The sequence below is a fragment of the Dromiciops gliroides genome, chromosome X (genome assembly GCF_019393635.1).
Source record: "Dromiciops gliroides isolate mDroGli1 chromosome X, mDroGli1.pri, whole genome shotgun sequence".
NCBI classification, from domain to species: Eukaryota; Metazoa; Chordata; class Mammalia; order Microbiotheria; family Microbiotheriidae; genus Dromiciops; species Dromiciops gliroides.
In genome coordinates this window covers 51,825,151-51,841,324 of record NC_057867.1, presented here as the reverse complement: position 1 = coordinate 51,841,324, position 16,174 = coordinate 51,825,151, and the positions used below count along the sequence as shown (strand labels likewise).

The window sequence follows — 16,174 nt, the reverse complement described above, 5'->3', positions numbered from 1 at the left end:
ATTTTTTACAAGAAAAGAGGATCATTGAAGCATTTTTTTAAATGCAGAGAAGAGAAGGGCAGAAGGAAAACGCATATAAGCCTGACAATTTGGAAAGTAACATTTTGAATTTATCATACTATTTTTAAAAAAAGCAAACCACAAAATTGTAATGTGTGGTTTAACACATAGACATGTTTTCTGTTTCCCTTTGTATAAGGAAATGTTCTCCTTTTGGGGGGATGTTTTGTTAAATTCAGGAAAAAAATTTTTAAGTATATAATTTCCCCAGAGTCTAACACTATTGGAAGGAAGGAAGGAAGGAAGGAAGGAAGGAAGGAAGGAAGGAAGGAAGGAAGGAAGGAAGGAAGGAAGGAAGGAAGGAAGGAAGGAAGGAAGGAAGGAAGGAAGGAAGGAAGGGAGGAAGGGAGAGAGGGAGGGAGAGAGGGAGAGAGGAAGGATGGAAGGGAAAGAAGGAGGGAGGAAAAGATTTGCACAAGTGGAGATTCAGGAGCTGGACAAAAGTCTCCTACTTCTGATACTATTTCTAAGAAAGTCAATTTCAAAATGCTACTCACATAACGTAATAAAGGTCATAATGAAAATTTGTGTTCCCTGACCCAGGAACACAGCCAACAGCATTCCCTTCTTTGGAGGCCTAAAGACATCTCCATGAACCAACTTCCAGCCAAACTCCTCTTGGGCATCTTCCTACACACGTGAGAGAAAATGTCTTTGATAAATATACAAGTTGCTGCCTCAGAAATTTGGCATGCATTTGATTCTGAAAATTATGTGAAACTAAATCTTCCTCCAAAGACAGATAAACTAGAAACAAGTGTCTCATTAGCCATGAAATTAGTGATGGAAAAGGACCAAAAGTATCACTGAGCACATTTCCCTAATTTTACAGATAAAGAAACTGAGGTCCTTGGGTGTTGGGAGGGAGGTGATTTGCCCAAGCTTATATGGCTATTAAGTGGCTGAGCTGAGACTAGAACCCTGGGTTCCTGACTCTCAGACTTCCACTAGAACATGCTGTTACTAGGTCCTTCCACTAGAACTTGGCATTGTCTTTGAGAGCTAGGTAGAGCACATTAACTAAGCAAAGACTAGAATAACAATTTTGTTTTTCTGACGGAATTGCAACCCATCGAGTGCTATAATGACATACTAAAGGAATTAAAGGTAACAACACATCTGTTCCCCCACTGATCTTTTTTTAAATTAAATTTCAAGATTTTTTCAATTAACAAGAATCTATTTTCTCCCGCTCCCACCTCTCCACCCCACTCCCCTAATTGAACAAAAAAAGAAAAAGAAGAGCTTTGTAACAAATGTGCACAATTAAGTAAAGCAAATTCCCACACTGGCCATGTCTAAAAATCTATGCCTTGTTCTGCATCTGGAGTGCAGAGGTGGGTAGCATGCTTCTGCCCACCCCTGCTGTTCTTTCAGACAAATGAAAACTATAAGACTCTACAGGTAATTACAAGAGTCAAAAAGTGAAAACAGAAGTTTATTTTAATCGAACCGAATACCTAGTGCTCTGCATCTCTCCGCATCTGCACAAATTAACGTAGCAGGCTCGACTGTGCTATTTCTGTAGAGCAATATTCTTTCATCTGCCCGTGACCTACGACCCCATGAAAACCGAACAACACCCACCAAGGAGTTGCTTATATATAATCAAGTCTCCATGGATTGGCTTCAACCTGGATGTTTTTATCTATTCAGCTCCAAGGCATTTGAGACTCACGATTTACTCATCATCCCCAAGGTAAACATAGATTATGAATGTCATTTAAAATTTCCTGTGTGCATGCTGGGTAATAGCGAAGGCATTTTACTCTAAAGACAAAGATCACATAGTTTCCCAGTTCCTAGGAAAATCGACCCAGCAGAATCTTATTCAGGAACATCTATGCAGGCTTTACTTACAGCCGAATCAATCTGATTGTATCTTGCAATATCTTTATGGAGAGTTCTTAGTAAAATCATGGCCACCATTCCAGATAAGAAAAGAACAATAACGAGGGAGTTCATTATACTGTAAGTAAAAAAAAAATTAATTTTAATTTCTTATTTGCTATGTTAAAAACAAAACCAAAAACAACCGAAGTCTGTGAAAAGGAAAGCCACTGAGTCAGTTTTCCTGGGTTTCAGTTCACATTTTTTTACTAGACCTGTACTCTTATGGATACAGAAAGCACCGGGAAAGAAATTCCCTTTCCCAAGATAGATCAACAACTGTTTGGCAGAGAGACTGAGTGATGGGTAGGGGGCCCCTAAAATCCAGACCTCTTCTTCCTGACTGAGGTCAGACCTTCAGCCTTTGTTAAAGTAAAACCTAAGTTTGCTATCTGGTGATATACATGGCTCCAAGTTTTCTCACAAAAGGTCATATGAAATGAGACACTTGAGTCCATGGAACTGGTCGCCTAAGGGGCCTCCCTTTTAAAAGCAACTTTGCATCCTTGCTTATTTTAATGAGGAGAAAAGCCTTTTTCAAAAAAAAAGTATACGAACTGTTTGCTGAAGGAGTCCTCTGTTCCAAAGAAGTTAACTGGATTCAGCCAACAGCACCCAAACTTGGTGGCAGACCTGGGAGCTAACCAGTAAATGGCTGCTGTGCTCTGGGGCCCTCGAATTTGCCCGGTCCACAGACACCTTCTGCAGGGCCAAGGCCACCCCGTGGTCTATTTTTCCCTCCCAACTTCCATTTGCTGGTTTATAAAAAACTTGAGCAGAATTAGTGAAAAGTTTGGCACTGCTCTCTATGAGACACCCAAACATAAGGATCCTGAGAACAAGAGCTGTCGGCAAATGAAGACATCCATCAATCAGCCCGAGCTCCAAGCCAAAGCACAGTCCCTGTTATGGCATCAATGCTGGCAGCCCACAGACCAGCTGGAAGTACTTCCCTTAGAGAACCACCATGGACAGGTGCTTTACCATCCAAATAAACATCTCAGAACAGCTCTGCAGAGGGGAGAGCAAAACAGCTCCAGGGCACCACCGAACAAAAGGCTTCCAAGGTGTTGGGCCACCACTTCCCACAGGGAGGGGAGGAAAGAAAGGGAGGGGGCCCTCTTCTCCCACAGGTCAGACCCAGATAACTGGGGCCTTCAATAACAGGGCTAGCCAAGAGGCTGAGGAAAAAGTAGGTGCCCTTTCTATGCCAGCAGAGAACAATAGCATTTCTGCCACATGTCCAGGCAGTGGGCAGCCGGTGTATGTATTTAAGTGGAATAGAGAATTCAGTTGTACCTGTATATGAGCCTGTCCCCTCATACTTCGGCTGACAAGGAAAAAGGAAGAAGAGAGCTAGGACTCTCTGAGAGGTTCCACTGAGCAGCACAGCACCCATAGCTGCCCCTCTCTGTGCCAATCTGACCTTTGTGGGAAGGGAGGTAGAAGAGTCGATGGTATGACTCCTCCCTCACCGGGCCCTCCTACCCCAGGCCAATTAGCATCATTGAGGAGTGCTCTATGCTAACACTATGCCTTCAGTTCAGCAGGACCTATTCACTGGCTAGAGACCACTCCCACCCAAAGGGTGGGCTCTGTACAGACATCAAAACGTGTGTCTAGGCCTAGGGGCAACATTTGTATGACTCTCCATTCACATTTATCTCCCTGAATGATTTTCTATCTTGTGGATCACAGCCCAGGCCAGATGTCCCACAGGGAAAACAGAAGACAGCTTCTCTGCCCTCCCCAACTCGTCCTTCTCCCTTCTCTTGTTGTCCAGTTTTCCAGTCTTCCACAATAAACTGAAATCTCGACCAGCCTATGGGGTTTGGACTGCCTTCCCTCCACATTTTTGAACTCCCTAAAGGAATGGTTCTTAACCTGGGGACTGTGAACTTGGTTTTTAAAAAAATATTTTGATAACCGTATTTCAAATAGAATTGGTTTCCTTTGTAGTCCTGAGTTTTATTTTATGCATTTAAAAACATTATTCTGAGAAAGGGTCCATAGGCTTACCCAGACTGCCAAGAGGTCCATGGTACAACAAAGGTTAAGAAAACTCTTGACTTAATGGCAAATATACATTTTAAATTTCCACTCTTTGTCGCAGAAAACTCACCTAAACCACTGGATGTTGGTATGAGGCATGGACTCCAAAATGTAATCCCATCGAGATGCCCATTTAATGTTATTGTTCTCCTAAAAAAACATATGTAGTCATACAGATGAAGTTGGGTTCTGCACATGTTGGGGATAGTGTCCCTTAGGGTAACACAGTTTGGGGAATAGTCCTAAAGGTAATGAGGTTTAGCAAAGCCCTCCAATCCCCGGGGGTCATGGTTATGGGGAATCCCCAAGCCCTGAGTATGCACTCTCTACTTACATGGAGCTGTCCCCTAGTAACCTCTGCTACTTAGCATGTAATTAACATTTACCCAAGTAGGTAAACAGGATGATTTCTGGGATGGAGTATGCTCAAAGAGGATGTGCCTTAGCTCCACACAGTGGAGAGGGAATAGGAAGGAGGTGGACCATGGGGCTATAAAAATCAAGACCCTTCCCCAGCTTGGCTTGCTTGGGGCCATTACCCAGAACATGCTAGAGCCTCCAAGTCCCTTAATAAAGCTTGCTCACTCACTCTTTACGGAGACTGACTGAGTTGTCAATTCTTTGGGAAGGGACCTCAGGCAATGACAACAATCTGACCAACCCACAGACTGACCTTCTGTTAGTTACAACTGTCAGATGCAACTCTGCAAAATCTCAGCATTCTTTTGGCTTCTATTACATTCTGGGCCATTCCACAGAGGTGTGAGTCTAGCCCTTTGACCTACCTATCTGGGTGTTACATAGATAGGTGAGTCAGGACTGGAGGGAAGGGCCTGAACTTTGAGGAATCTGAAATTTTCATATTTGAAAACCAGTGTAAAAGCACAACTTCCTGCAGATCAACTCTTGATTGGTTTGTCTAATGGAACCTCAGACCTTCTAGCTCTCAGCATCTGACATTGGTGTGTCCTTCCAACAGCATTTCTAAGCATTACTGTTTTAAAAAGGAGTCGTAGGGACAGCTAGGTAGCACAGTGGATAAAGCACCAGCCCTGGACTCAGGAGTACCTGAGTTCAAAGCCAGCCTCAGACACTTGACATTTACTAGCTGTGTGACCATGGGCAAGTCACTTAACCCTCACTGCCCTGCAAAAAAAAAAAAAAAAAACAAGAAAAAAAAGTCACTTAGTCACAACAAGGCAGGTTTTCTCCTGATTATGACTGTCACCACAGAGCTTGCAGTGCTCATGTGTGTGTGTGCGCGCGCGCTCGTGCGTGCGTGTTTGTCCGTGTCTGTCTGTGTGTCAACTGGCCCTAGGTTGGGGGGTTTGCCAGCACTGAGTTTTTGAGAAACCAATAAAAGATGCTAGAAGTAGGAAGAATAATCTCGACAGGCCACACTCTCAAGCCAAAATCAGATGTCAAATTTCTCAACCAAATATAATTCATTTGGCTTTGTGATACCCTCAGAGGGTACAGTCCTTTACCATTAGGTACTTAATGCTGCCCCATGGGACTCCCCACCTTTTAGCTGTCCTTTCAAAAATGTCATTTCAAAAATTTTCCTGTTTTGTTAGCTCCCTCACATGGGCTATAATCATGTAATGGGAAAAAGATTCAAGAAAGCTAGAGAGCAGTAATATCCTTGACAAAGGAAAAAAGGCAAGATAACCTGGCTATCATCAGAATAACATACTTACTTCAAATTTCACAGAGTAAGTATAGATTAGCTTGAGCTTCTTAGTAAAATCCCCGGGGATTTCCATAGGGGGGCCTTGACAAGTTAGTTGATCTTCATCTGTATGTTTATAGCTAAGAAAAGGGGAGAAAAATAGGGATTTTTTAAAAAGACCAGATCTATGAAATTTCTGCTATATAATTACTAAAATAATAACAACTTTTATAAAGCATTTTGAGGTTTATAAAGCACTTTACAATTATTATCTCATTTAGCTTCTCAACCACCCTGGGAAGCAGATGCTTTTATTACCTCCTTTTTTAACATGTGAGGAAACTAAGACAGAAAGAGGTTAAGTGACTTGCCCAGGATCACATAGCTAGAAATATCTGAGGCAGGATTTGAACTCAGGTCTTCTGAACTCCAAGTCCAGCATCCCACTGTGCTACCCAGATGCTTCTAAAGAAAATCCCAAGGACAGACTGAACAGGTAGTCTTCCATTTTGTTCCACATTTAAATATTTAATAACATAAGTAGTAGAGATTCTAAACATGTCCGCTGCTCACAAGAAAGTTACCACTGGACTCTAGACATCAATATCCATCTCCTGCTGCATAGAACAAATCTACTTCCTTTTCAACAGACAGTTATGGAAAATATTTTCCCAGTTAAAGGCTTTGCTCCTCAACTTTGATCTGCCCTTCAGCATCTTAAAAGTCTTACCTTGTAAGCAGAAAAAGCAGGAATCCCATCGTGAGAATCAGTTGCTATGTAAATGTTTACGATACGCAGGGCACCAAAAACCACCATGGAGAGAATCAGTGTGATGCCGATGGGGTGGGAGTGGCACAGAAAACCACAGAAGAGTCAGCCCGGAAGGCCCAGCTCGGCCACAGATTGGCTGCCTGGCTTTGCCCGAGTCACACACTATAGTCTCTCCCCAGGCTCAGCTAACATTTTATGGTTCTAGAGCTCACTTAGTCAAGTCCTTTCATGTTAAGAGATGAGGTCAGTGAAGCCTATACAAGGCCACAAAGCTCAGCAGGGATGAGAAGAACTCTGGGGTCCTAACTCCCAAGCTAATGTTCTTGGGGTCTGTCAGCTCACCTCAGTCAACCTTCAGAGAGTGTCCCTTTCCTTTCCTAATCGTCAGTGCTTACTTTATACATTCCAGACATACATATATATGTGTACATATATACATCCACACATATATATGCATATTGCTGTTCAGCTGCTTCAGTCTGTGTCCGACTCTTTGTGACCCCATTTGGGGCTTTCTTGGCAAAAAAACTGGAATGATTTGCCATTTCCTTCTCCAGTTTATTTTGCATATGAGGAAACCAAGGCAAACAGGTGAAGTGACTTGCCCAGGGTCATACAGCTAGTACATGTCTGAAGCCAGATTCAAACTCAAGGATGAGTCTTCCTGATTCCAAGGTCTGGCACTTTTCCCACTGTGCCATCTAGCTGCCTTATATACAAACACACATATGTGTATGCATATGCATATACATATACATATACACATACACGGGTAGCTAGGTGGCACAGTAGATGGAGTGCCAGGCCTGGAGTCAAGAAGACTTGTCTTCCTCTGGCCTCAGACATTTACTAGTTATGTGACCCTGGACAAGTCACTTCACTCTGTTTGCCTCAGTTTCCTCCTCTGTAAAATGAGCTGGAGAAGGAAATGGCAAACCACTCCAGTATCCTTGCCCCCAAAAACCCCAAATGGGGTCACAAAAGAGTCAAACATGACTTAAAAGCTACTGCACAACATGAACAACATACATACATATCCATATAGTCACCATTACGAGGCCTTCACCTTTCATGTCAGAAGAGACCTATTTCAGTTCAACAGATTTTGACTCGTGTTAGGCCTTGGGTGGCGGGGGAGCCAATGTGACAAATGTTACAAAATGTAGATAATGTCTGGTCTCTACCCTTAAGAAACTTAGGAATATGCTAGGGGAATATGGCACCCAAGTCACCATAAGATAAAACAATAGGTGATTAATCAATGAGAGGTAAAAAGAAATTGCTAGGACAGGGTTAAGGGGGTGTAGGCTATTACTGACTGGGGGTGGTTTAAGGACAGCTTCCCAGAGAAGGTAAAAATCCAATTCTTAAGTGCAAGTGGGGTCATTAATCATTTTTCCCCCTACTTTATTTTTTGCATTTATTTAAAAGGCTATATTCAAAAACTCCTGTGGTGTTTCTGTCGTATTTCTTTTTTTTTTTAAAACTAATCTAATTAAAAAACCGCACACTTCCAATTACCTTTTCGGCTCAAGCCTAGCAGTAACCAGCCGTGCTCCAGGCCAATTTTCATCTTTTGCACTGTGATATGTAATCGTGATGTCAACATGATTGAAGAGGTAAAATGTGTTTTTTTTGTTAAATTCAGACTGCCAAAAAAGAAAAAAAAATAGAATGTTTCAAGGCATTTTTCCGTTTTCCCTATAAGCAAAAGGTCTAATTATAATAAGAAATAAGATTAGCTACATTATCCAAAGCTGCTAAGAGAACTGAGTTTTATGACTTCTAAGGTCCCTTTCAGCTCTAAATCTATAAGCAATCATGCGCAACTGACCTATAAATTAAGCTGCTGGCTAAGTCTTGGGGAAAAAAATGCATTTTATTGATGCCTTCTGTCTTTACAACACAGTCAATTCAACCCGCCCACTGCCTGGTCCAGACTGCATCCTCCCTTGTGACAAAGAAAAACAATTAAGCTAAAACATCCGACACGGTGGCTGCATCTGACAATATATACCACATTCTGTCCTAGCAGTCCCCCGCCTCTCTGCCTTCAGGGGGGGAATGGATGTTCCATTATCTGTTCTCTGGGACCTTCACTGGTTTTTCAATTACTCAGAGTTTGACTTCCTGTTAGTGATCTTTCCACTTTCCAGCACTGCAGCCATTATGAATGCTGTCCTCTTGGTTCTGCATCAGTTAATACAAATCTTGCCATGTTTCTCCAAATCCCTCCCATTTGTCGCTTCTTACTGCATAAGATTCTATCATGACCTTCATTTACTACAGTTTTTTCAACTGTTCCCAAACTGAAGGGCACCCATTGTTTCCAGTTCTTTCCTCTCACAAAGAAGAGTGTTCTGGTATGTTACTTGACTTCCTTGGGGCCTACTAGGGGCATTGCCAGGTCAAAGTTAATGAGTTCTTTTTTGTTGCCTTTAATTCACTCTGAATTAATATCCAGAAATGTTTGACTACTACATTAGCTCTACCCACATTGAGATGCTAGCTAATTCTACTATCACTTGATATCCTTGTAAATCAAATATTTAACAAAATAGAAAGATTATTTCAAACATTGTTGTAAAATCTGCAGACTTTATCTTTGTACTTAACAGAACTGATAAACCACTGAAAGTAAACAAAGCTGGGCAGCTAGGTGGCGCAGTGGATAGAGCACCAGCCCTGGAGTCAGGAGGACCTGAGTTCAAATCCTGCCTCAGACATTTAACACTTACTAGCTGTGTGACACTAGGCAAGTCACTTAACCCCAATTGCCTCACCAAAAAAAAAAAAAAAAGTAAACAAAGCTAAAAATAAAAAAAGAGGGGGCAGCTAGGTGGTGCAGTGGATAGAGCACCAGCCCTGGAGTCAGGAAGACCTGAGTTCAAATTCGGCCTCAGACACCCTGGACAAGTCACTTAACTCCAATTGCCTCACTAAAAAAAGAAAAAAGAAAGAAAAAAGAAAAAAGAAAGTAAACAAAGCTAGGTCACATATCTGATGGTAAAAGTGAATGAAGCTCTTGTCAGCATGTAAATAACTATCCGTGGCTCCCTAGTACTTACAGATAATCTAACTTTGGGGCCTGGGGTCCCTTGACTCCACCTTACTTAAACCTGAGCAGGTCCCTAGGTAATCAGAAGACTATGACCCAATTCTGTCATTCTAGCTCCACAGCACCCAATGAAGCTCCCTATGGAGAAAGGAAGAAAACTTATCTGTTGCTGTGGTGTGGGGGGCATAAGAAAGAGTAGGATTCCTCTCTTGGTTCCATTTCCCCAAGATTTCATTCAATCCTTGTGCAGGATGCTAAACATAAAAGCTTTAGGAATAACTCTCTAGGGTTATTTCCTATTCCAAGTGACATTTTCAGAGGCTCAGAGTTGGAAGATATCTAATCCAACCTCCACCTGGGCAGCCTTTGACTAGGACCACCTCTAGTAAGGTTTCTACCTCTGTTAATGCAGCCCAAGATGGCATTAGGCTATTTTTACCTGCCATAAAACTGCTGGTGCATCTTGAGCTGGCAATCCAAAACAAGGCCCATCTTCTTTCTAAGGCCCACTGGGTCAGCCATGTTGCCCAAGCTCCCAACGTGGGCTGTTTATATGCAAGGAGAAATATTCTCTATTCTCAGCTCACCATCCCCAACACAGATATAAAAGTGAGGCATTTGGGGTTAAGTGACTTGCCCAGGGTCACACAGCTAGTAAGTGTTCACAAATATACTTCTAAGATATTCAGCTCCAAATGTTAAGACCAGTGACAAGCAGCACTTTACTTTTGTTTTCACATACATAGAGGGAACAGGATTCCTGAAGATAAATGAAATTCACAGATTATTACCCACCCACCCACTCTGCCACCAGAGATTCAACTTTCTCCTTTAGCCCAGAGAAAACATGGCCAGGCTAATGGTTGGGAGTTTCACTTCTTTTCCTTGCCTTTTTTTCCTTTTCTTTTCTTTCTTCTTCTTCTTTTTTTTTTTTGGTTTAAAACTACAAATCCAAAAGATGCTAAAAGTTCTTTTTAGGTCAAAGGGAAACCACAGAAGGCACAAATCCCAACTGCTATTAAATGGTTCTCCATCATTAACATACCAATTGACTGGTTCACCCACTAAATGCTCAGCATTAAGAGTCACAGGAAGTTCTGAACTTTCTAACTAAGTTCCAAAGGCACACTACCCCAGATCAAGCAAAAGCACAAAGAAGCAGGCCAAGCCTTACCCAAACAATAACATTGTGGAATGCCCTAGGTCAGTTTCTGTTCTCAGAGAAGTTCCAAAAGTAGCACTGGAAAAGATCTTAACAGTAAGCTGCTCTAACACCCTCCTAATCCAAAAGGGGAAGAGAAGAGCCTCTCAGTGGCCTGTCCCCAGCATGATGCAGCCTCCATTTGGCTGCCAAAGTAATTTTCCTAAAGCATGGGTCTGACCATTTTATCCCCCTAGTCAATAAACCCCATTAGTTCCCCATTACCTCCAGGATCAAATCAAAAGTCCTGGCTTTGGCTTCGAAGGCCTTTCATAATGTGGCCCCTTCTCGCTTTCCCAATTGTCTTCCACTTCACTGCCCTCTGAATCCTCTGAGACACAGTGCCTCTTGGCCTTCTTGCTCTTCCTTGTACATGAGCCTGCATCTCTGGACTCTGTGATCTATGACTGGCTACACGCCCCCATCCCCGCCGTGTTTGGCCTGGCATGTCTGGCCTTCCTGCCTCCCCTTCTTGACTCCCCCTGGCTTTCTACCTTCTTCAGGAGGGCCTTTCTCTATTCCCCCAACTGCTTGTGCCTTCCCTTGGAGACTGCCTTCCATTTACTGGGACTGGGCTTTGGCCTTTCTCTCTCCAGAGCTTAGCACTTCATAAATGCTTGTTGTTGTTGATGATGACGATTCGCCCAAGGTGACAGAAATGTCATGTGCTGAAGACACAACTCACATTCGAGCCTGCTGATTCCAAATGGGCTGCTCTTTTCATACCTTATAGACAACACCCAGATGAAGGCATCCTGACTGATTCACTCCCAAGCCACCAATGGGGCTAATCAAGATTGTGGAAAGAGGTCTGGTTTTATTCAGCTCTTGCTATGCCAGCCTCCAGAAAAGGCTCTTCCCATGCCTTATGGCAGTAGAGGTGGCCCTGAGATTTGCTCCACTTGAACGGCTTCAAACCAAATCGTGGTGACAGACTATGACTGCTTGAGAAGAGTAGCTAAGTCCAAAGATGCTAATGAAGCTTTTGGCCACAGCAACCCACGAATAACAAACAAAACTACAAAATGGCCCCTACTCGGCTTGTATAGCAACAGTGGCAGAGAAAAGGGTTACAGGCTACTAAGAATTACACAGGTTTTAGCTCAGGTATTCTAAATATGAGACCCTTGACCAGTGACTAACCAATAAATATACTATTGGACAAACTAAATCCTACCGACCTTGAAAGAAATGAAACCAGAAGACAAAAGGAAGTAGCAGTCAAATGGTTCATAGGGTCTCCTGAGAGAAGTAAAGAAAGGAGGTGGCAGAGTTGGTTTTGTCATGCATCCAAAAACAACAAGAAGCATTATTTCATGAGACGTTTGGTCCTCTAGCATCACAGTGCTCCTGACAAGCATGGCAGATATGAGAAAGCTGTGACATATTAGCAATGAAGATATGCACAGTACAAGCAGCATGAGGGGTTGCATTAGACAGCTGTATGAACAGAAAAGAGAGAGGGATACGTGATGGGGAGCCCATATGCTCCACATAGCTACACAATGTCAAGAAATTGAGAGGACAGCTCCCCTAGCACATCTGGTGAAGCCCCACAGAGGATTCACTGGAAAACATGGTGAAGCGATGCACAGGATGCCAAAGTATGGATGGGTTGGGACCTGCACCCTCACTGAGGAGATCACAGCCAACTAGGCTAGATCACTGGCAGGGCATTTAAGGATGAAACTGGAAGGACAAGGAACAGACAAGAAGATCTGTCCACAAATGACAGTGAATCCACTACCCCTGGATTTAGTCTCAGTCGTGCTGCATGAGAAAGGAGGAACAGTATTATGGCAAATAAAGATGGAAAGAAAAGTTTGCTCCCATGCTCAAGGGTACAATCAAGAAATGGATGCTAATAGATTTCAAGCTCTCAAGAAACTTTCAATTGTATCAACATTTAAAATCTTCAATAGTATACCAGGAATTTCTACATGATGTCAAATGTGAAAAGTAAAATTTAGACTTCCAAAGACAGGGGGAAAAAGATAACTGAGGTATAAGGCCAAATGAGCAGGCAGATCATTTTTCTGTGATCAATGTTAATAATATTCTATGCTGTGGATGAGCTATCAATAGGAAATTTTCTTTCGCTGGGTAACCCAAGCTGGAATGTTACTTCAAATGTTACCAATGAGTTTAAAGTACCTTTTTAGATAGTGTTAGGAATGAACCAACATCAATTGTAAATCAGAATAAAATCAGCAATAAGCTACTTCTACTAAACCATAATGCTGCTGACCAAATAAACCTTGGAGTAGGCATTAAGAGAGAAAAAGGACTAGCTGGCCAACAAGAACATTCCAGTTAGCTTAAAATTTGTTTCTCAGGGTGTGATGAAATAATGAGATTTAGCAGATACTCAAAGACCCACCTGGAGATTAATCTAGACTGATTGAATCAAGTGAGAGTGATTAACTGCTGATTAGCCTACTTCAAGTTAACTGGATTGTAATCACACCTTGAGAACACCTTCAGAACCAATGGATTTGGATGATTCCAACCAATCAGCGTGAAGCAGTGTCTAAGGATCCCTCTGTTCCAGACCTATAAAATGCTCCCACAATGAGTTTGCTGGAGAGAGTTCCTGATTGAAGCAGGCTTGTGGCAGAGGACTTGAGGAAGAACCAGACCAGACCAGACCAGACCAGACCAGACCAGACCAGACCAGACCAGACCAGACCAGACCAGACCAGACCAGACCAGACCAGACCAGGCCAGACCAGGCCAGACCAGACCAGACCAGGCCGGAACTCTAGGCTAAATAGGCTTTTTTCTTAACTTTCTGAACTCCATGGGAATATCTGTATGCTTTAATAAATGTTTAATGCCCAAGGACTGGTGCTAAAGCTTCTAATTTAAGGTGACCACAATCTAGATTTTAAACATCACAGGGTCAAGTGATAATTGGCTTTTTCCTGGACATTAATCTCATGAGTTTAGTAGCATGAGCTAGTTGTCCCATAAACTAAGCACCCCTGAAGAAGCTTGGTACCAAGGTCTCAAAGCCCAGACCCAGAGGGCTAAGGCACTGGACCTTGGACCCCCAATGATCCAACAGAGAATACCCAACAAGTTATGTGGCCTGGCTAGGGCTCTAGAAGTGCACAAAAACAACATGGGAGATCATAGATGAGCCTTTGTTGCTGAACTGATGCGATGCGATGCGATTATCCCTGGAATTAGGAAGACCACAATGGGAAAAGTATTCACACAACACGAGAGTATTCTACACACCTGCCATCTGTGAAGTCAACAGCAGTAGCAGTCAAATGTGATTTTGATTTTTAACTGAATGACAAAAATACATGATTCAGCAACAATGGGAGGGGGAGAGGAAGGCTGGAAAGGATGAGGCCAAACAGCAAGGACCAAAAGGTGAGGAGAAAAATTCGAGTTTGGTGGCTCTGAAGTGAGCTCTCTGTACAGCACCAGTGAGATCTAACCTGATGGTTGTTAACATCTTGACCTGCCAAGCATCTCGAAAGAGGTCAGTGTCACAAGTCACATTAACATTAAATGGCAAGGCAAGGTCACTTCCAACAAGCTGACCGGCTGCATTGAGCAAGACACGGGCACCAAACAGATGCTAGCAGAATCCCAAAAGCAGATGGGAGAACAAACGGGATGAGCTCCACCAAAAGGCAATCAATCTCAAGCAATAAAGCAGAAGTGTTGGCTGCTGCCTGGCACAGCACTTGAGAGATAAAAGTCAGAGAAAGGTGAGCATTCCACAGCAAAGACATCCAGCCATCACACCCCCTGAGGTGAAAACTTGGAGCTACAAACCAGAGGTTTTCTACACATCAGAATGTGAACTTCTCAGAGAGTAGATGCAAGAAGTAAGTCTCTGTGGCTGGAAAAGCTGAACGTTCCCACCGCTGGAAACCAGCTGAAGAAGAAAAAACGATGCAGACAGCCCTGGCCTGGGAATCAGTCGACCTATGTGACTTTCAAGCTAATCACCTCCCCTCTCAGAGTCTCATTTTCTTTCTCAAGAAAATGAGGAAATCCATCAGTCTGGAGGCTCTCTAAGGTCTCTTTCCAGCTGGGATATTTATGGTTCTAAACCTATACAGAGATGGCCGTTAGGTGCATGTCTAACGAACTACACTCTAAATTTAGCACTGATGTCGGTTCTCAAAGTCTCTCACCACTTCCATCATTAACCTCTACAGGAAAAAAAAACCTGCCAGTTTTTGAATAATTAAAAAAAAAAGGCAAAGACTAGATGGAATTTTAAAAGCATAAACTTGCTAATGGAGCATACTATAGGTAGTCAGTACAATTAGTGCGAGTCATGTATCCCCAAATGTGCACTATTCAAAGTTATAATTCTGTAAAATATAGTCTCTGCTTCCAGCCCAAACCACTTATGGGGAAAAGTCATTGTTTTCACTCATCAGGACCTAGGTATAATCCTGAACTCCCAAGACCTAATTAATTATATTTCCTATCATATAGGCTTCCCCATTCCAGAATTCAGAATACACATTTTCCCAATAATATTTATGCTTCCCAACCAAATGAAAGACAAGATTGCAGGTATGCAATTAGATTAGACAGATGGTCTTTGAGGTCCCTTCTCTTCAACTCTGAGAAACAGAAGTTCCCCAGAACAATCCAAAGCCTCCTTTCTCCTTTGAATCTCCAGCAAACAAACAAAAAAATTAACTCCAAGATGAATTTCAAAGATAAAACAATCATGAATTGATTGATTTCCCAAGAAGAAAAGTTTACAATGTCTTCATTTTCTTTCTGTTTTTCAAAAAAAAAAAAGCCATTAGTCCAAACCCTGATCTGTTACCTGCCTGATTTCTGGTGGCCCAGTTGGGATTGAAACCACTTGTCAACCCAGGAATGTCTATCTTCTTTTGGTTCTCTTTCTCCCATCCTCAACATGCCACCCATTCATTCAAGGTTGCCCATTTCGCCCTCTCTGTTTGGGGTAACACCAATTTAACAATACTTAAAAATGGAATACTGATTCCCACATCAGGATTTTTGTGTTCATTCAAACACAGAATGAAGCAGCCAGTAAACCTGGACTCAGAAAGATGGGTTCAAACCCTGCCTCCTACACTTACTAGCTGTGTGGCCTTGAGCAAGTAACTTCCCCAATCCAGGCCTCAGTTTTTCAACTTGTCCCTACCAGCTCATGACAGGACACACAGGGTTAACACATCAAGATTACACAAAGCTACCAATATCTAATGGAGCAGCTAAGCAATACAGTGGATAGAGTGCCAGGTCTGGAGTCAGGAAGACTCATCTTCCTGAGTTCAAATCCAACCTCAGACTATCCGTGTGGCTCTGGACAAGTCACTTCACCCTGTTTGCCTGTTCCCTAATCTGTAAAATGTGCTGGAGAAGGAAATAGCAAACTACTCTATTATCTTTGCCAAGAAAACCCCAAACAGGGTCACCAAGAGTCAGACACAACTGAAAAATGGATAGGCCAGG

The 16,174-nt window shown here is 42.6% G+C and overlaps 1 protein-coding gene across 1 annotated transcript in view; it reads right to left on the bottom strand.

Annotated features, from left to right (window-relative positions):
* The window catches only part of LOC122733672 (transmembrane 9 superfamily member 2-like), an 86,705-nt gene that overhangs the window by 31,811 nt on the left and 38,720 nt on the right, over positions 1-16,174 (bottom strand). Inside the window, exons 6-10 of the mRNA XM_043974273.1 lie at positions 7,968-8,095; positions 5,703-5,814; positions 4,073-4,152; positions 1,921-2,029; positions 558-690 (exon numbers count right to left, since the gene is read on the bottom strand). Coding sequence (XP_043830208.1) covers positions 558-690; positions 1,921-2,029; positions 4,073-4,152; positions 5,703-5,814; positions 7,968-8,095 — 562 coding nt within the window. The remainder of the gene's footprint in view (positions 1-557; positions 691-1,920; positions 2,030-4,072; positions 4,153-5,702; positions 5,815-7,967; positions 8,096-16,174) is intronic.